This window comes from Natator depressus, chromosome 11 (genome assembly GCF_965152275.1).
Source record: "Natator depressus isolate rNatDep1 chromosome 11, rNatDep2.hap1, whole genome shotgun sequence".
In the NCBI taxonomy this organism is placed as follows: domain Eukaryota; kingdom Metazoa; phylum Chordata; order Testudines; family Cheloniidae; genus Natator; species Natator depressus.
Genome location: NC_134244.1, coordinates 68081318 through 68095683, shown reverse-complemented (window position 1 = coordinate 68095683; position 14366 = coordinate 68081318). Strand labels below are relative to the sequence as shown.

Here is a 14366-nt window from a genome sequence, read left to right as displayed (position 1 = left end):
TCTCTTCCTGAAGATCAGTTGTATCGGAATCTTTTGTTCAGAGATCATTGGTGATGGGTATCCATGGTAAGATGCCAAGGCAGAAAGAGCATCATGCCTGGTTAAAATATAGTGTCCTGTAGGAAGGATTCAGGGTTCCCATTCGCTGGGCTCTCCAGTGTCTGATTAGTGCATGAGGTGAGACAGTGTAAAGACTTTGCATTTAGGTGCAGAAATCCGTGTAGGCTGCGCACTTCAAGTCTTCGTTCAGGAATCGGAAGAGATTGAAGATCACAGATGCTTCCAGGCACCCTGGAGTTTCCTGGGACAGGAGAGAGGGAGTGAACACATTGTAACAGAGAATGGCTGGCTCACACTGGGCGAGGGAAAGCTACTGGACAAAGGCCTGATGGAAGGGGGTGTATATAGATAGGGAGCACAGAGCATGCAGAAAAAGGGCGAACAGAGCAGTGTTTACATAGGGACATCCAGGAAAGCTAAATCTGAACAAACTGTGTGAATTTGAAGTGGGTTAGTTAATAGCATTAGATCCCTGTGTGAACACCCTCATTCAAAATTAAAGTGGTCTTAATTTGGTTACTTTACTTCACTTCCAGAGATCGCTTTAACTCTGAATAACAGCATCCATACAGGGATTTAATGCAGTTTAACTAATCCCCTTCAAACTCACATTTTTAGTTAATTCAGATTAGTTTTCCTGGATGTCCCTGCGTAGACAAGACCTTACAAACACTCGAACCTAAGTAAATACTCATTTACATGGTGCTCTAATGTTCTGTAATTCTAAATATATAACAATGTGTGCTGTAGTCTATTACATTAAGCAGTGAGTCTGAATGAGGCAAAAGGCACAATGATCTGGGGTAACAGTCAACTTGATGGGTATTATCTTTGTCTAGATCTGATTGCTAAGAAGGCCTGGGCATTGGCAGATCTGTACGAATGAATGATCTCTGGGCCTCTTTTCCCATTGCCCAGCCCAGCATCTCCACCTCTTCAAAGCGAATAGCAAGTTGGTGTAAAGCTCTGCCAGCAGTGTGAGGGAGGGGGGATTTCAGAGTCAGCAGCATTTTGCACAAATATAAATGATTCCACAAGGTACAAGGTATAGAGCAATGGAGCATCAGATGCCTCGTGTTTATCTGAAATTCTGCTATTTGCATCCTATGGGAGGACCCAAACTAGGCCACAAGGAAAAGGGTGTTTTCTGGATGCCTGGTCTATTACAGTCTGACAGCAGATGTAACAACCCTTCCTGATGTGAGAGATTTACCAGCTTTCTGAACTAATTCAGTCTCAGGACTCCTAGACTGCTGAAGGTCCTGGACAATATACAGGGCATCATCCTGCACTGGCCCCATGGGAACGGAATGGAGCTGATGATCCTGTATGGATTTGTTCCCACTAACATGTGATGAAAGTTTGTCCTGTGTGTTTGCCAAATGTACTCACCATTTTCTTGGCTGCATGGAATTTTAGGAGCCAGTTAGTCAGCTTCCGGGAGCGTTGATGGCCTTGAGGCTGATTTCCGGCCTGAAAAGAAAATCAATCCATGAAGGAGACTGGCACATGAGTCGAGAGTTCAGGAACAGTGGCTTAACCTCCTTCCTCTCGGTACAAGCCCAAGGCAGATCTTGGTTTGATTGAGTTTATCTAGTTCTTTAGACGTGTGGATTCCATGTTAACCTTCCATGTTCTATTAATAATACCAAGCATTTGTATTACATTGTTCAACTTCAGAAGTGTTTGAAGCATTAACTCAGGGCTTTACTGAGGCCTGTGGGAATGGCCCTGTGTAGGGGGAGATATGCCTTGCGCTCCCCAGAGGAGCTCTGGGAGGAACTCTACCTAGTAGAAACTGAATATGCCCTGGAGCTGAGCAGGAGTGCAGCATACTCTCCCAGTGTATGCAGCCATCCATGGGTCTGCCTCCTCCCAGTTCCTCCCCACCTCCACTGCGATGTTCTGGGGGGCACATGGAAACAACAGTAGCTGTGCTAAAGAGAGCACAGTGTCTGCAGTGATAGCAAACTACAGCCCAGGAGCCGACGGTGGGGACGTACCTGCTTCCACAGTAGCAGAGCAGCCAAGCATCATCTGTCCCTAACTAGTTAATCAAGTTAATTAGCTAATTAGATGATGTATCTGAGCAAGGCATACAGCAACTGTTATGTGCAAACCAAAGTCCACGATTACTGGCACAAGGATTAGTAGATCCTGGATCCACTTAAGAAATTAGTGCTGTTCGGAGTTCAATACACAATTCCCAGACCCACTGTGGCACGAGACATTTGCAATCCAATACTCACCCAGCTCTTCAAGTCCTCTCTGATGTCCCTCAGGATTTCTAATGGCCTCAGGAGCTGCTCGGACAGACTGGAATCCCCAAAGTTCTCCAGCACGTCAATAATGAGGTGCAGCTCCGTCTCTACCAGGATCACTCTGTCGTGCACCTAGGGAGAGAATGTGCAGGTAAAACAGTGTGTCCAGGGGAGTTGCAGACAGGGAGATAAGGAATGTTTGTGTTAGCAGCAGGTAGGAGTGGCCTGCTTAAGGAGACTTTCCAAAGCCGTGGCCAATGGGAAACAACCTACGACGCAGGGGAGGTGTGAATCCACTCAGTTCACAGAGCCTGCTAGTCAGGACCCTTTGGACTCTGTTGCTTACACCTTCCTTCCTTGGAATCCAACAACATTTTGTGCTTCAGATCAATCTCAATCTCAATATTCCAACCTCAGATGATACCTTTGTCATTTGGGAATAAATTCCTTCTCCATGTTACTCTACAAAAGGATCACGTGAAATCAGCATCCAGCTTAGAAAGAGACAGTACTGCAACTTTGGAAAGAAGCAAGTGCTGTTTTGTAACTTTCTCTCTCTTGGCAGAGGTCTTTCTTACCGACAGCTCTTTGACTTTCCAGTTCCGATGGAAAATCTTGGTGTTGCATTTTCGGTCTGACAACAGCATGATGTCCTCCTGGAGGTACAAAATAAGAACACAGGGAAATGTGTAAAGGAAGCAAAGCAGGGGAGAAAGTGCCAAATTCGGTCCTCAGTTACATCATATAACCCCATTCAGCCATGCAAAGGTAAAAAATCCTGGCACAATTTGACTCAACACCTCAATCCCCTAAGAATGCTGCTGTACTAGAGTCCTGGCTCTTCCCGAGAAGGTGCCAATATGGCACAGATGTCAACAACACGCGCTTGTCATATTGCTTTGCTGGTTTCAGGTTGTGAACTGCATTTGTGCAGAAGTTTAACTGAGAAGCGGCATCCTTTAACTCTTGACCGCTCATCTGAGTGGTGCACTTCCTCCGCGTCAGCATTGGTTAACGTGGAATGTTTGCACGACTTAAAAATAAATGACTTGATCTCTCTAATGCTGCTTGATGGCATGACATGAATTTGGGTTCCTCAGATTGTCTGTTTAAAGGACTAGACTCAGTTTTGTTTGGAAGGGAAAGATCGCCTATAGTTAAAAACTGGCTCTCATTCTCTAGGTTTGATTGTAACTCAGGACAGAGTTTGAATCCCTTTCATAACTTTCTGAGATTTAAGATTAAGGACGGTTGACTCTGTAAGAAATCCGAGCTGGCCAGGCCCTAACCTCCTTAGACTGACTCGAATCAGGAACACCCACTTAGACAGGTTGCCCCTTCTTTCTCTCCTAGCTCCTTTCTAATAGTAAGAATGGCGTTCTTCCCTTGCCATTGTCTAATCTGTGATTCTGCTTTAGATCAGTTCCCACCTTCCTGCCCTGTCCATGACTCTGCCTCTCTCTGACTCTTGCCGGAGCTGAACATTCTGAGCTTTGCCCTTTCTTAACTAAGACTGGGTGGGGGATCACCAACAAAGAAGATCCAGACAGAGAGACTTCTCTCTATTTTGTCCGCAACCCTACACCCCAAACTTACCGAAGCGTATTTCATCTGCCCACAGTAATATGCCGAGAAGGCTGTGGTTGAAACTACAGCCTAGCACCCACATTGCCATTATTGCCCTACTTATGTGTCTTCTTTGCACTTACAAATCTGTCCTTGACATTCTTGAAGGTCTCCAGTTCCCGGGGTGGCAGGGACTTGTATTTTGAGAGGTGGCACGTCTTCCTCTGAGCCCCTTTGGGAAAGGCCTCCGTAGACATTGTCCATAGGGTCAGGACAAGGAGCAGTTTGCAAGCCACCATTTTTCCTAATTGAATCAGAAAGGGCAAATACACACATCACTCCATTTGCAGGTTACAAGGATTATAAACTGTATTTTTGACAGTCTGACAAGGCGGGGAAAGAAGGGGTGCAGGAAGATGAGGGCTACAATCAAATATATTACATTGGTGGCTTGACCCCAAAGATCGCAGCTGAGCAAACTCAACTCTTCTATTCACAAATGTTTTCAGATCAGGCCCCTTAATTTACGGCCCCCAGCACTAATAATAAAAAATAAACTGGTAAGAGACCTAGAGGGACGGATAATGTTTGATCCGTACTCTTTAGAGTAGATCACAGCAGATCAGTCTAGTAAGCCCATGTGCTAGACAGACGCCCCAGACCTCGTGGCACATACCTTGGAGCATGTTTGCTGGGAAATGGCTTTAGTCTCTTCTTCTTCCTCAGGGGTGCTTGGCCTCCCTCTGGTCTGTGCATGTAGCCTCTCTTTTCCATTGCTCTTGCTTTTATACTCTTTAGGAAAAAATAAAATGAAATCTTGTTTTCCTTTTGTCGAAGGAGAAAAACCCACGATCTAATACGGCTGGAATCAATGGAAACCGGAAAGTGAAAGTACGGCAGGTGCATCTAGCTCATAACCCTCTGCGCTCCTGAGCTGCGTGTGCCACTCACTACCAGGGATTCCCAGGTGAGGGAAACTCTGCATGACATCATGACCAAACGATGCAAGATTTCCCTGCCTACAGTAGGCGAGTTCTGTTTCTAATCTTAGCATTGCCCAGTTTCCGGATTTGCTGTGTTACCGTAATGATCCACCGAGCAGCCCTTTCATTCATTTTTTCCCCCGCCCTCAGGAGTGACTCTGCGAGTCATCACTGATGAGCGAAGGGCGAAAGGACAGTGGTCTCAGTACTCTCACAATGGGCAGAAAGGGACTGTTCCCAGGAGGGAGCCTTCCCTCGCAGTCTTGATAACATCCAGGTTAAGGATCCACGTTTGTGATTTACCTGGGAAGAAAGGGCTGGGGGAAGGAAAACCTGGGAAGCACTTTTGGCAATGGTCCAAGGGGGAAGAGCCAGCCACAGGCTGTCTGAGCGCTGGGCCAGGCTGAACGGGAGTGTGGCAGGGGAGCAGGCTGGGGCTGGCAGGAGGTGAGCGGAAGCTGCAGCAATAGTGCGATACAGCCTGGGGGGAACAGCAGAGACTGGAGGGGGGAGGCACGGAGGTAGCAGCCTTCCAAGGTACTCCAGACCCAGGGCACTGGTCTAGAGAAGGACTCATTTTCGCCACTGGGGAGGGGCTGTGTGCTCTCAGAGGTACCGACATAAATAAGGACCGTGTGTCAAGAGGGGTTTGTAAGCAGGTAGCTTGCAACAGAGGCTCCGACAGGTGGCCAATAGGAAGACAACTCACAGAGACTCCCAGTTAAATCACCAGCAGCAAGCCTGAACTGTGGCCAGTGGGACTGGGACCTAGAAGCCAATATTAATTTCCCTCCAAAAAGGGATGGCTTACCAAGGGCAGGCCAAGGCCTCGGCCTGACTCGCCCCTAGGGCAAGGGTACTCTGGCATTCAGCACTGTAGTTGCAGAGTTAGGAACTAGCACATGTATCTTTGGTTGTAACCGTTCAAACCACTGTAGTGAGGGAACTCGCACCCTTTCCTTCGTCCAGACCTCGTAAGGAATCGTTGCAGCTGAGCTGTGAGTGCATGGGCCTGTTCGGTAGAGAAGCTGGTTGACAAAGACTCTGCAGAATTCTTCTCTCTTCCGCCTTACAGCCTCTTCTGTTGTTCTTTCATACCAGTCACATCTCTGACTGTTTCTGGCTGCATCTAGTTGGGGCTGTAGATGAAATGGATCAAAGAGAAATCTAGGAGGCCATCAGATCTGATAACTTGAACAGAGATTAACAATGAGATGGGCCTGAGATCAACCCTGATGCAACCTACACTTTGATGGCATATGAACTCTGAATCCAAGACTCTGTGTGAACATGGGGCTGGTGGAAGAGTTAGTGATCTTTCCTCCTTTTCTGCCTTTGACTTTTTGTTGTTTTACTAACCCTCCAGCCGTCTCTGCTGCTCAGGTAGGTGACCAGCTGTCCCAGTTCTGAGGGGCAGGCCGAGCTGATTCAACTAATACCAGAATTTATGCTGCTGTGAGTAGAACCAGCTCGGCCATCTTGTTAGCCTTTTGCTGCTGTCAGTTCCAGCTGGGCTGGTGGGCATGGGCTCTCCTGGCTGCTTCATGGAACCAGACCTGTGTAAGAGAGTGACTTGCTGGTAGGGTTGCCAACTTTGACTGGACATATTCCCGGAGGATTCATCAGATGACATCATGGTTAATTAAAGATTAATCTTTAATTCCTGGAGACTCCAGGAAAATCATGGAGGGTTGGCAACGCTACTTCCGCGGCCAGTGCACCTCCCTACTCATTAGGCATAGCATAGCAAGCTCACCTCTCCTTTGGGCCCCCACTGATAGCAGCTCTGGTGGTGCCGTGGTCTGCTGCTTCCTGTGACATGGCCTCTGCCCGGGTAACATAGAGCCCCACCCCTTCTGGCATAAACCAACAGTCAAACAAACACTTCCCTGTCACCCTTACCTTGGGCCTTCGATCCGACGCCAGACTCGTCCATTCCACCTTCCTGAGAGGGCTGGTAGGGGGGCACAGGCCCTCCCTCGCCCTGGGTTCTGCTATCCCTGGATAGGCAGCCAAGGCCTGACTGTGCAGACTCCTTGTGACCTCCCTGGACCGCTTCCTACCTGGCCCTGTCGTGGGCCTTTGACTCAGCCTCTTGCCAGGCTCCCAGTTTCTCAGCTCTGCTCTCTCTAAGCCTCTTCCCTGGGCTCACTGCAGAGCTTCTAAGCACTTCCTGCCACCCCTGAACCCCTCCACCAGCATAGAGAATCATAGGAGCACTCACTTCCCCCAGATTTCCTTCACTACTGCCTTGGGTTCGCTGCTGCAGCCCCACTTTCCTTCAGGGAGGCTCTGTCTACCAGCGGTCCCACGCAGCGCCCTGACTCCAGCCAGGCTTCTCTTCCTGAGCAGGAGTCACAGATCTGCTCTCCTTCCTGGTCAGGTCCCACCTGAGCCAAGTTCACCACTTGTAACTCCCCACTCCAGGTTTGATACCTTCTGTAGGTGTAGTGGGTCAGGGCTGATTGCCCCCACAGGCTCTCCCTTAACCTTTCTGGCCTAGTGGGGGGTTTGTATACCCCGTCATCTCCAGTGTGCTTGCCAAATGCTATCCAGTGAACTGTCATGTGGCATATGTTATATTCTTCTGTACCAGATATGGATGGTCACAGAGCTTGTTTATACCCATCAGATGCTCTGCCAGGTATGGCTAAGGTAACTTTAAATAAGGAATTTTACACACAGCATCACCTTATGGCTGCACAGTGTAATACAGTTTAGCATTCCATTCCATCTCCTCCTATTAGTTCCACATTCCTACCATTTACAATATTTACACTATCACACTAGCTTTGAAGTTCAGTATGGATCAGTCTTTTAAGTGTCTCTGAATCATACTGGTTTTAAATTGCACAATCCGAATGCATAACAACTTGGTCATCTGGCAGTCCGTTAGTTGCAACAACTAGGTTCATCTGGATTTCTTGAGCTGATGTCTTCTTGTTCTGTATCTGCCATCCGTAGGGTTTGCTCTGTTAATTGTTCTTTCTGAGGAAGAAACTGTAGATGTTGATGGGTTCTGTTGAACTCTTCACTGTTGGTCTCAATCATATATGATCTTGGAGGTGAATTCTTTTCTTTATGTCACCTGGAGTTGTCCATTCCTTATCTCTATCCAATTTGACATGAACACAGTCACCACGTTCTAGACCTCGCAGTTCTCTGAGTGATGTCTGTTGTAAAAGTGTTTGTAAACTGCCCCCCACCCTCCGCCCCGCTTTTTGTGTGTGATTTGGCTACTCATTTCATGTCTGGCCACTTTGGAGATGATTTTTTTCCAGCGTTGGAACAGTAGGTCTGAGTTGTCTTCCCAAGAGGAGTTGTGCTGGACTATATCCAGTGGTTGCTAATGGTGTTAATCAGTAACTCAGAAGAGCAAAGAATGGGTCTTCCTGATGTAGGATTTTCTTGGCTGTCTGTACAGCTCTCTCAGGTCTCTATTCACTTGTGGGTAATGTGGGCTGCTAGTAATATGTTCAAAATCATATTTTGTTCAGAATGACAAATTCTGCTGCAGTGAATTGTGATCTGTTGTCTGTCACTAGTTGTTCTGGACTACCAAAGTGAGCAAAAGTGCACTTTAGTTTCTCGGTAACACTGTGACATGTTATGTCCTTCAAGTATATTTATTTCTATATCCCTGGAAAAACAGTCCACAACAACCAGGTAATGATGTCCTCTGAATTCACATAAATATGCAGCTAGTCTCCTTCAGGGTCTCTCTGGTAGAGGTGTTTGTACACTGCATGATCCAGCATTGTCCCTTAAGTTGATTTATACTGGATTTTCTTTCAAAAGTCCAGTCTTATCAAATCCTTCATTGAGTTCCTCTACTTTTCTTCAGTAGGCCCACATGGCTGCCATGCTGTGGCTGAGAAGGTTGCTGGTCTTTGATCCTTTGATCACATGCACTGTGAATGCATAGCTTTGGTCTTTGTAAGTTATTTCTGTGACGAACTGGCCCATCCAGTTCTGAATACCTCCAGGGCTAGGTCAGAGCTGTGTCTGGTGACTTTAACTCCGTGAGGGGTTGAAGGTGCTCGTAGGTCCCCTCCGAGATGATTGCAATGTCAGTTCCTGAGTTAATTTTAAAGTCAACAGTCTTGCCAGAAATATTCACTTTCACTCTCCAAGCAGGCTCTATATCATCACAAGTGATAGATCTCAGAAAGAATGGCTCTTAATTGTCTGTAATATGGGTCAGCTCCCTGACTGCTTTGGTGCAGCAAAGAGGTGCAAAATGTCTATATTTTGTGCCTTTAGTACACCGTGTGCCTCTGGTTGGACATGCATCATCTCTTGGACTATGACTTTTTCCACACCTTGTTGATGTAGGCTGAATCTGTCCCTCTTACTCAGGGAGCTCTTTGGGAATAACTTTTAATACTCATGCTGCATCTGTTAACAGCTTCTAAGCTAGTTTTTGCTTTTCAAGTTCGGAGAGTTGCTCTTGGTTTTCCTGTCTCACCAGCTCTGATGGCTTTGTTACTTGAATAGCTGTGGCATAAGTTAAATCTTTCAATGGTAGCTGCTGCGAAAGGTTTTTAATCAGTTACTGCAATAACTAGCCTGTCTATTTTCCTGTTTTGCATTCCCATAATCATCGTTTTCAGCCAGAGTATGCAGAACTCTTATGAAACGGTCAACATTTTCCCATGGCTCTTGAATTCTCTAGTTTTCCTAAACCACTTCTCTCTGATGTATAAAGAATGTATCAAAGCTAGCTAGAACGCTTGCATAGTCATGTTTGTGACTGTCTTCAGAAAAATGAAAAGGATTTTGAGATATGTTCTGCCTGTGTCTCCACAGCATAAATGAAAGAAGATATTTGCATATCTCCAGTTTCTTTGTGGACCTTGGTAGCAATGTGAAATCTTGCAAAATATTGTTTCCAGCCTATCCATTGAGAAGGTTTGTCAAAGCGGATGTTCTCTGGGGCATTGAAGAGTGGCATGTTGATGAGGTCCTGCAAACTTTCTTGCTGTGTTCCTTCTGTCTGCAACCTTTGTTGCTGTTTTCCTTCTGTTTCTGTTCTTAGTTTACTCCTGACAACAAGTCATGTTCTCCTGTACCAGCTACATGGTCAGGACTCCCCAGGGAACATTTGTCTAGCTCTAATGGTAATGCCAAAAGGAAGGAGAAAGACAAGATTCACAGCTCTCTTTGGCCTTTAGTTGCCCGTTTGGAAATGCAGTGAGGGTGATCCGAAAGCAAGCAGCTTTGCAATGCAAGAGGGAGGCAGTGTGGCCTAGAGGCTAGAGTGTAAGATCGGCTCTCAGGAGCCTTGGCTCTGCCACTGGCCTGCTGAGTGATCTTGGACAAGTCACTTTGCCTCTCTGTGCCTTAGTTCCCCATCTGTAAAATCAGGAATAATGAGAAGGACTTCCTTTGTAAAGCACTGTGGGATCTACTGCTGCACAGCACTCTACAGGAGCTGGGTATTATTACTACAGTGCACCCAATTTTCTGTTAACAAAATGCTTTTAATTGAAAGACAGGAATGACAAGGCCTGGGAAAACAATTTTATTGGTTCACAATTATAAATAAAAAGGCATAATCTTAGTAATAGATAAATACATAAATAATAAATAGCTGATCCATAATAAAGAACACTTGGGTTCAAGTCTGGAAGTTATACAAATCAATTACCCTTCTTAGTCAGGTTATAATACATAAAGAAGCAGCAAGATAAAAATATGCTCTGTATAAATACATCTGCTGAGGATATTTACAGTAAGAATGCATTTCCTGAGGTTGTTTCTAAGAGATCTGAAGCTGTGACTAGTGTGTAAATCCTAGAACTGGAGTGCGTTGTTTTGTTGTTTTAAATTAAAGCTTATGAAATGTTTCCAATATTTTTGGATATGTTACCTTGGCTAAAATGCATTCATATAGTGACAATACAATTACATTCAATAAATAATATCCCCAGAGGGCCAAATCCTATTGAAGTCCTAAATTCCAACTGTGATGAAAAATGGTCCTACAATTAATCTTCTGTAAGGAGTCTAGAGTGCTGCACCAGCTGGAAGTTGGAGCAACCTGGAGGCCAATTGTTGTGTAATTCTTTGGTATAAAAGGATGGAATCAGTTTGCTTGGGGATCTATGATCAGAAGCCAGAGGGAGAAGATGAATGTTCCTGGTTGACACATGTCTTCTCTCAATATGAATGCAGTGCTCTCAGGCTAGGGACTCTCCGGTCTCTAAGTAGATGTGGACACGGGCACTGCAGAGACCAGATGGCTACACACAGAGCTCCCTGTAGGCTGCGCATCTCAAGTCTTCGTTCAGCAGTCGGAAGAGATTGAGGATCACAGATGCTTCCAGGCAGCCAGGTGTTTCCTGGGAAATGAGAGACTATTTACAACAGGAAGTGTGAATGGGGCTAAATTAAAGCCACCATTCTTAAAAACAAAGAGATAATAAGGATAGAAATCTCCCTGCTTCACCCCTCCTCCCGCATTTCCTAAAAAGTCTGATTTATTGCAGAGGGTCAAAATCCCTGGTGGTATAATCTTCTTACAGGCGGTGCTCGGAAGAGACAGTCACTGTAGCAGCAGACACAACAGGGTTTTTTTATTGAGATCTGCTAGATTTGTGCACAACTACAGTTCTGGGATTATTGAAACAGGCTGGACAAGGCACCAGAGAATAGACTGTAGAAATCCGCCCTGGCCTCTGGGATGGGAGCCTAGTAGGCTTGTTCCTTCTCTAATTTGTATGGAAGTTCCCTTTCCTCATTGTCTCGACTGACTACTCACCGTCTCTTTGCTCTCATGGAAATTTTGGAGCCAATTGTTCAGCCTCCTGGAGTGTCGATGAGAATGAGTTTCTCTGGTCTGAAAACAAAATTGATACAGACTGGTTGGTGCCCAGAGATTTCAGCCGACAGTGGACCAAAGCCCTTTCTCTCCAGGCGCAGAGCAGTTCTTGCCCTGACATAGTCTAGGCGGCTACCCTTGTGCATATCATATCAACTATCCCCGCTTTCAATGTCTATGTAAGGATGGGCCCAAAGCAAGAGCCACATGCGAGTATTTGTGGGTACAAGGTAAAGCAACCCATTTGGGAAATTCCTAAGAGTTCTCCTTGAAGAGATTCATATCTGGCACTGAAAGAGAAATCTGTCACTAAATACTCACGCAGCCCCTCAGGTCCCCTCTGATTTGCGTCAGGATTTCTAGAGGCCTTGAGAGCAGCTTGGACAGACTGGGGTCCTCAACGTTCTCCAGCACGTTAATGGTAAAGTCCAGCTCCTTCTCTACCAGGATGACTCTATCGTGCTCCTGGGGAGAGAAACTCGTAGGTAAGACAGGGTCTGTGGGAGAAATATACACAGCTGTGCAGATACAGGACTAGAAATTCCCATGCGTAGGGGCAGGTAGACTAGGTTGAAACAGGAGATTTTCCGATGCCACTGAGGGCTTTATTGATTTGTCAGTAAATGAAATATTGAAATCACTCTTGACTGGAAACAGCTTCATCTCCACATGCCTTTCTTACACCAGTTTATAGCCAGTGAGAAGGCACCTGAACTGAAGGTGAGGGGTGACCTTTATTTACACTGAGAAAGAGCCACAGTCAGATCGGACATGCTCCTGACTCAATCAGTGACTTCAAAGTCAATGGTCAGAGTGCCACGTGTCAGATTAGCATAGGGCTAAGTGAGATCAGATTCAGAGGGGGCACATGTGAGGAGAGAAGCATCTGCTAGCATGTGACCTTCTTGTACCCCTTGACTGAGATTTTTCGTACCGACAGCTCTTTGACTTCCCAGTTCCGGTGGAAAATCCTGGTGCTGCATTTTCGGTCTGACAACAGCATCATGTCCTCCTGGAGGCAGAAGGAAAGAACAGAGACCCATACGTATGTAGGAGCAGGAACAAACCTGTACTAGTTCTTCCCTCAGTTCTATCCATGCAATCCCAGTGGTGATGCAGGGAGAAGAGATGCTGGCATCAAATGTCTCCCTTGTATCTCTCAGGCTGGTATCCTCAAGGGATATGACAGAGATACTCATGACGAACTTTAAACTGTGCTTTGTCGTCCTACTCCAGTGAGGAGAGGACCTGGGTTCAGCAGGCGCTGTGCTAGAGCCCTGGTGCTTGCCAGCAGGGTGCTAGAGCTGGGAGAAATGTAAAACCAAATCCTTCTTGATAATTGGTTTTGAGCTTCTTCCCTGAGTCCAAAGGGACACGCAGAGAGGGCTGCTGTTCAGATTACAGCCCAGGGCTCACAGTGCTGTTATTGCCCAGTGTGTGTTCTTCACACTTACAAATTTGTCCTTGGCTTTCTTGAAGGCCTCCAGTTCCCGAGGTGGCAGGGACTTGTATTTTGTGAGGTGGCATTTTGTCCTCTCAGCGCCTTTGGGAAAGGCCTCTGTAGTCATCGTCCAGATGGCCAGAGCAAAGAGAACTTTGTAGCCTACGTTCACCATTTTCCCTAACGGAGACAGAACGGGAGAGATACATGACTGACATGCCAGGTTGCAAGCCTTACCAGCCAGCGAGTTGGATGGTGTCTCAGAAGCTAGGCCTGCACTGGAGACAAACCTAGCTCTAAATTTTCTTTTTAGTGTTTCTTAAAACATTGTTAAAGCTACTGCAGGAGGCAGCTGGGGACACATCAGAATCAGTGAAATGCCCAGCTGAGATCTGTGGCTTCCTATAGGGGACTGGGAAGTAAAAGAATTGTTATAATTTCTCATGTCTTCCTCAAGCCAACCAGTTCATTTGATTGGCTGTTAAATTAAACAGCTGACAGACGTGACAGTTTTCAGAAAAAGAAGAAAATAATGTATTGAGATTCAGCAGAGCTATCAGTTCTTTTCAGACGTCAGCTGTTGTAAATACTTGCACACTGTGTAGTCAAACAATGAAGTAGCTAGTCGGTGGAGCAGGATACGTCATCCGATAGCATTTGTTACAAATTGGTCCTGCTTCTTTTAGTACAGCAAAGTGTGAACTAATCCTAATTTTATGCAAATATTTATCTGCCACTTGCCAAATAGTTCTGATCAATAATTTTCAGGCCACTGACTGTTTTTTGTCTATTTGCAATTTGATAGTCATTGTATATTTTGTTGCTGGACTCCTAAATCCCCTAAATTCATGACATTGTTTCTGCTCCATAATTTGATGACTGAACTATTTTTAATCCATGCACATTTTTGTATGAAATGTCATTTGTCAAAGTTTTGGCGGTAGCCAAACACTTTTCACAAGTACCCAACAATTCTCCAGACACAAAACGAAAACACGCTACAAATCATAGCAACTTGAACTCCCATTTTCTCCAGGAAAATATTCATGAATCAGAGCGGTTTTTATTTAAATATTCAGCCATTAATAATACATTACAGGTGTAACGCCCTTTGCTTGTACAACATTCATTCCTTGCTGTCTACCATAGAGCACAATAGAAGCACTCAGTAAAGGAGAGGCTGCAGGCGAGTCACCCTTACCTTGCCGTGTATTTGCTGGGATGTTGCTTTA

General features: G+C 45.8%; 2 protein-coding genes across 2 annotated transcripts; both read right to left on the bottom strand.

Annotated features, from left to right (window-relative positions):
• Positions 1-202: 202 nt before the first annotated feature.
• On the bottom strand, positions 203-6806 carry LOC141996292 (interferon lambda-3-like). The gene is made up of 6 exons (XM_074968279.1): positions 6773-6806; positions 4031-4191; positions 2900-2977; positions 2311-2453; positions 1453-1531; positions 203-301 (listed from the first exon to the last, which is right to left on the bottom strand). The coding sequence occupies exons 1-6, from the start codon at positions 6804-6806 to the stop codon at positions 203-205; spliced, it is 594 nt and encodes a 197-aa protein (XP_074824380.1).
• Positions 6807-11115: 4309 nt separating this feature from the next.
• LOC141995644 (interferon lambda-3-like) lies at positions 11116-13309 on the bottom strand. The gene is made up of 5 exons (XM_074966904.1): positions 13148-13309; positions 12628-12705; positions 12015-12158; positions 11634-11711; positions 11116-11214 (listed from the first exon to the last, which is right to left on the bottom strand). Exons 1-5 carry the CDS (start codon positions 13307-13309, stop codon positions 11116-11118), a joined length of 561 nt encoding a protein of 186 aa, XP_074823005.1.
• Positions 13310-14366: the final 1057 nt, after the last annotated feature.

What these genes read in the sequence shown, in the direction of transcription:
- LOC141996292 (XM_074968279.1), bottom strand. Translation starts at nt 6,806, where the DNA reads ATGGACGAGTCTGGCGTCGGATCGAAGGCCCAAG. An exon ending in AGAATGTCAAGGACAGATTT is followed by an intron (nt 2,978 to 4,030) that starts GTAAGTGCAAAG and finishes TTGTACCTCCAG; the next exon opens with GAGGACATCATGCTGTTGTC. An exon ending in TCCATGCAGCCAAGAAAATG is followed by an intron (nt 302 to 1,452) that starts GTGAGTACATTT and finishes CTCCTGTCCCAG; the next exon opens with GAAACTCCAGGGTGCCTGGA.
- LOC141995644 (XM_074966904.1), bottom strand. Translation starts at nt 13,309, where the DNA reads ATGGTGAACGTAGGCTACAAAGTTCTCTTTGCTCTGGCCATCTGGACG. An exon ending in AGAAAGCCAAGGACAAATTT is followed by an intron (nt 12,706 to 13,147) that starts GTAAGTGTGAAG and finishes TTCTGCCTCCAG; the next exon opens with GAGGACATGATGCTGTTGTC. An exon ending in GAGGGGACCTGAGGGGCTGC is followed by an intron (nt 11,712 to 12,014) that starts GTGAGTATTTAG and finishes TTTTGTTTTCAG; the next exon opens with ACCAGAGAAACTCATTCTCA.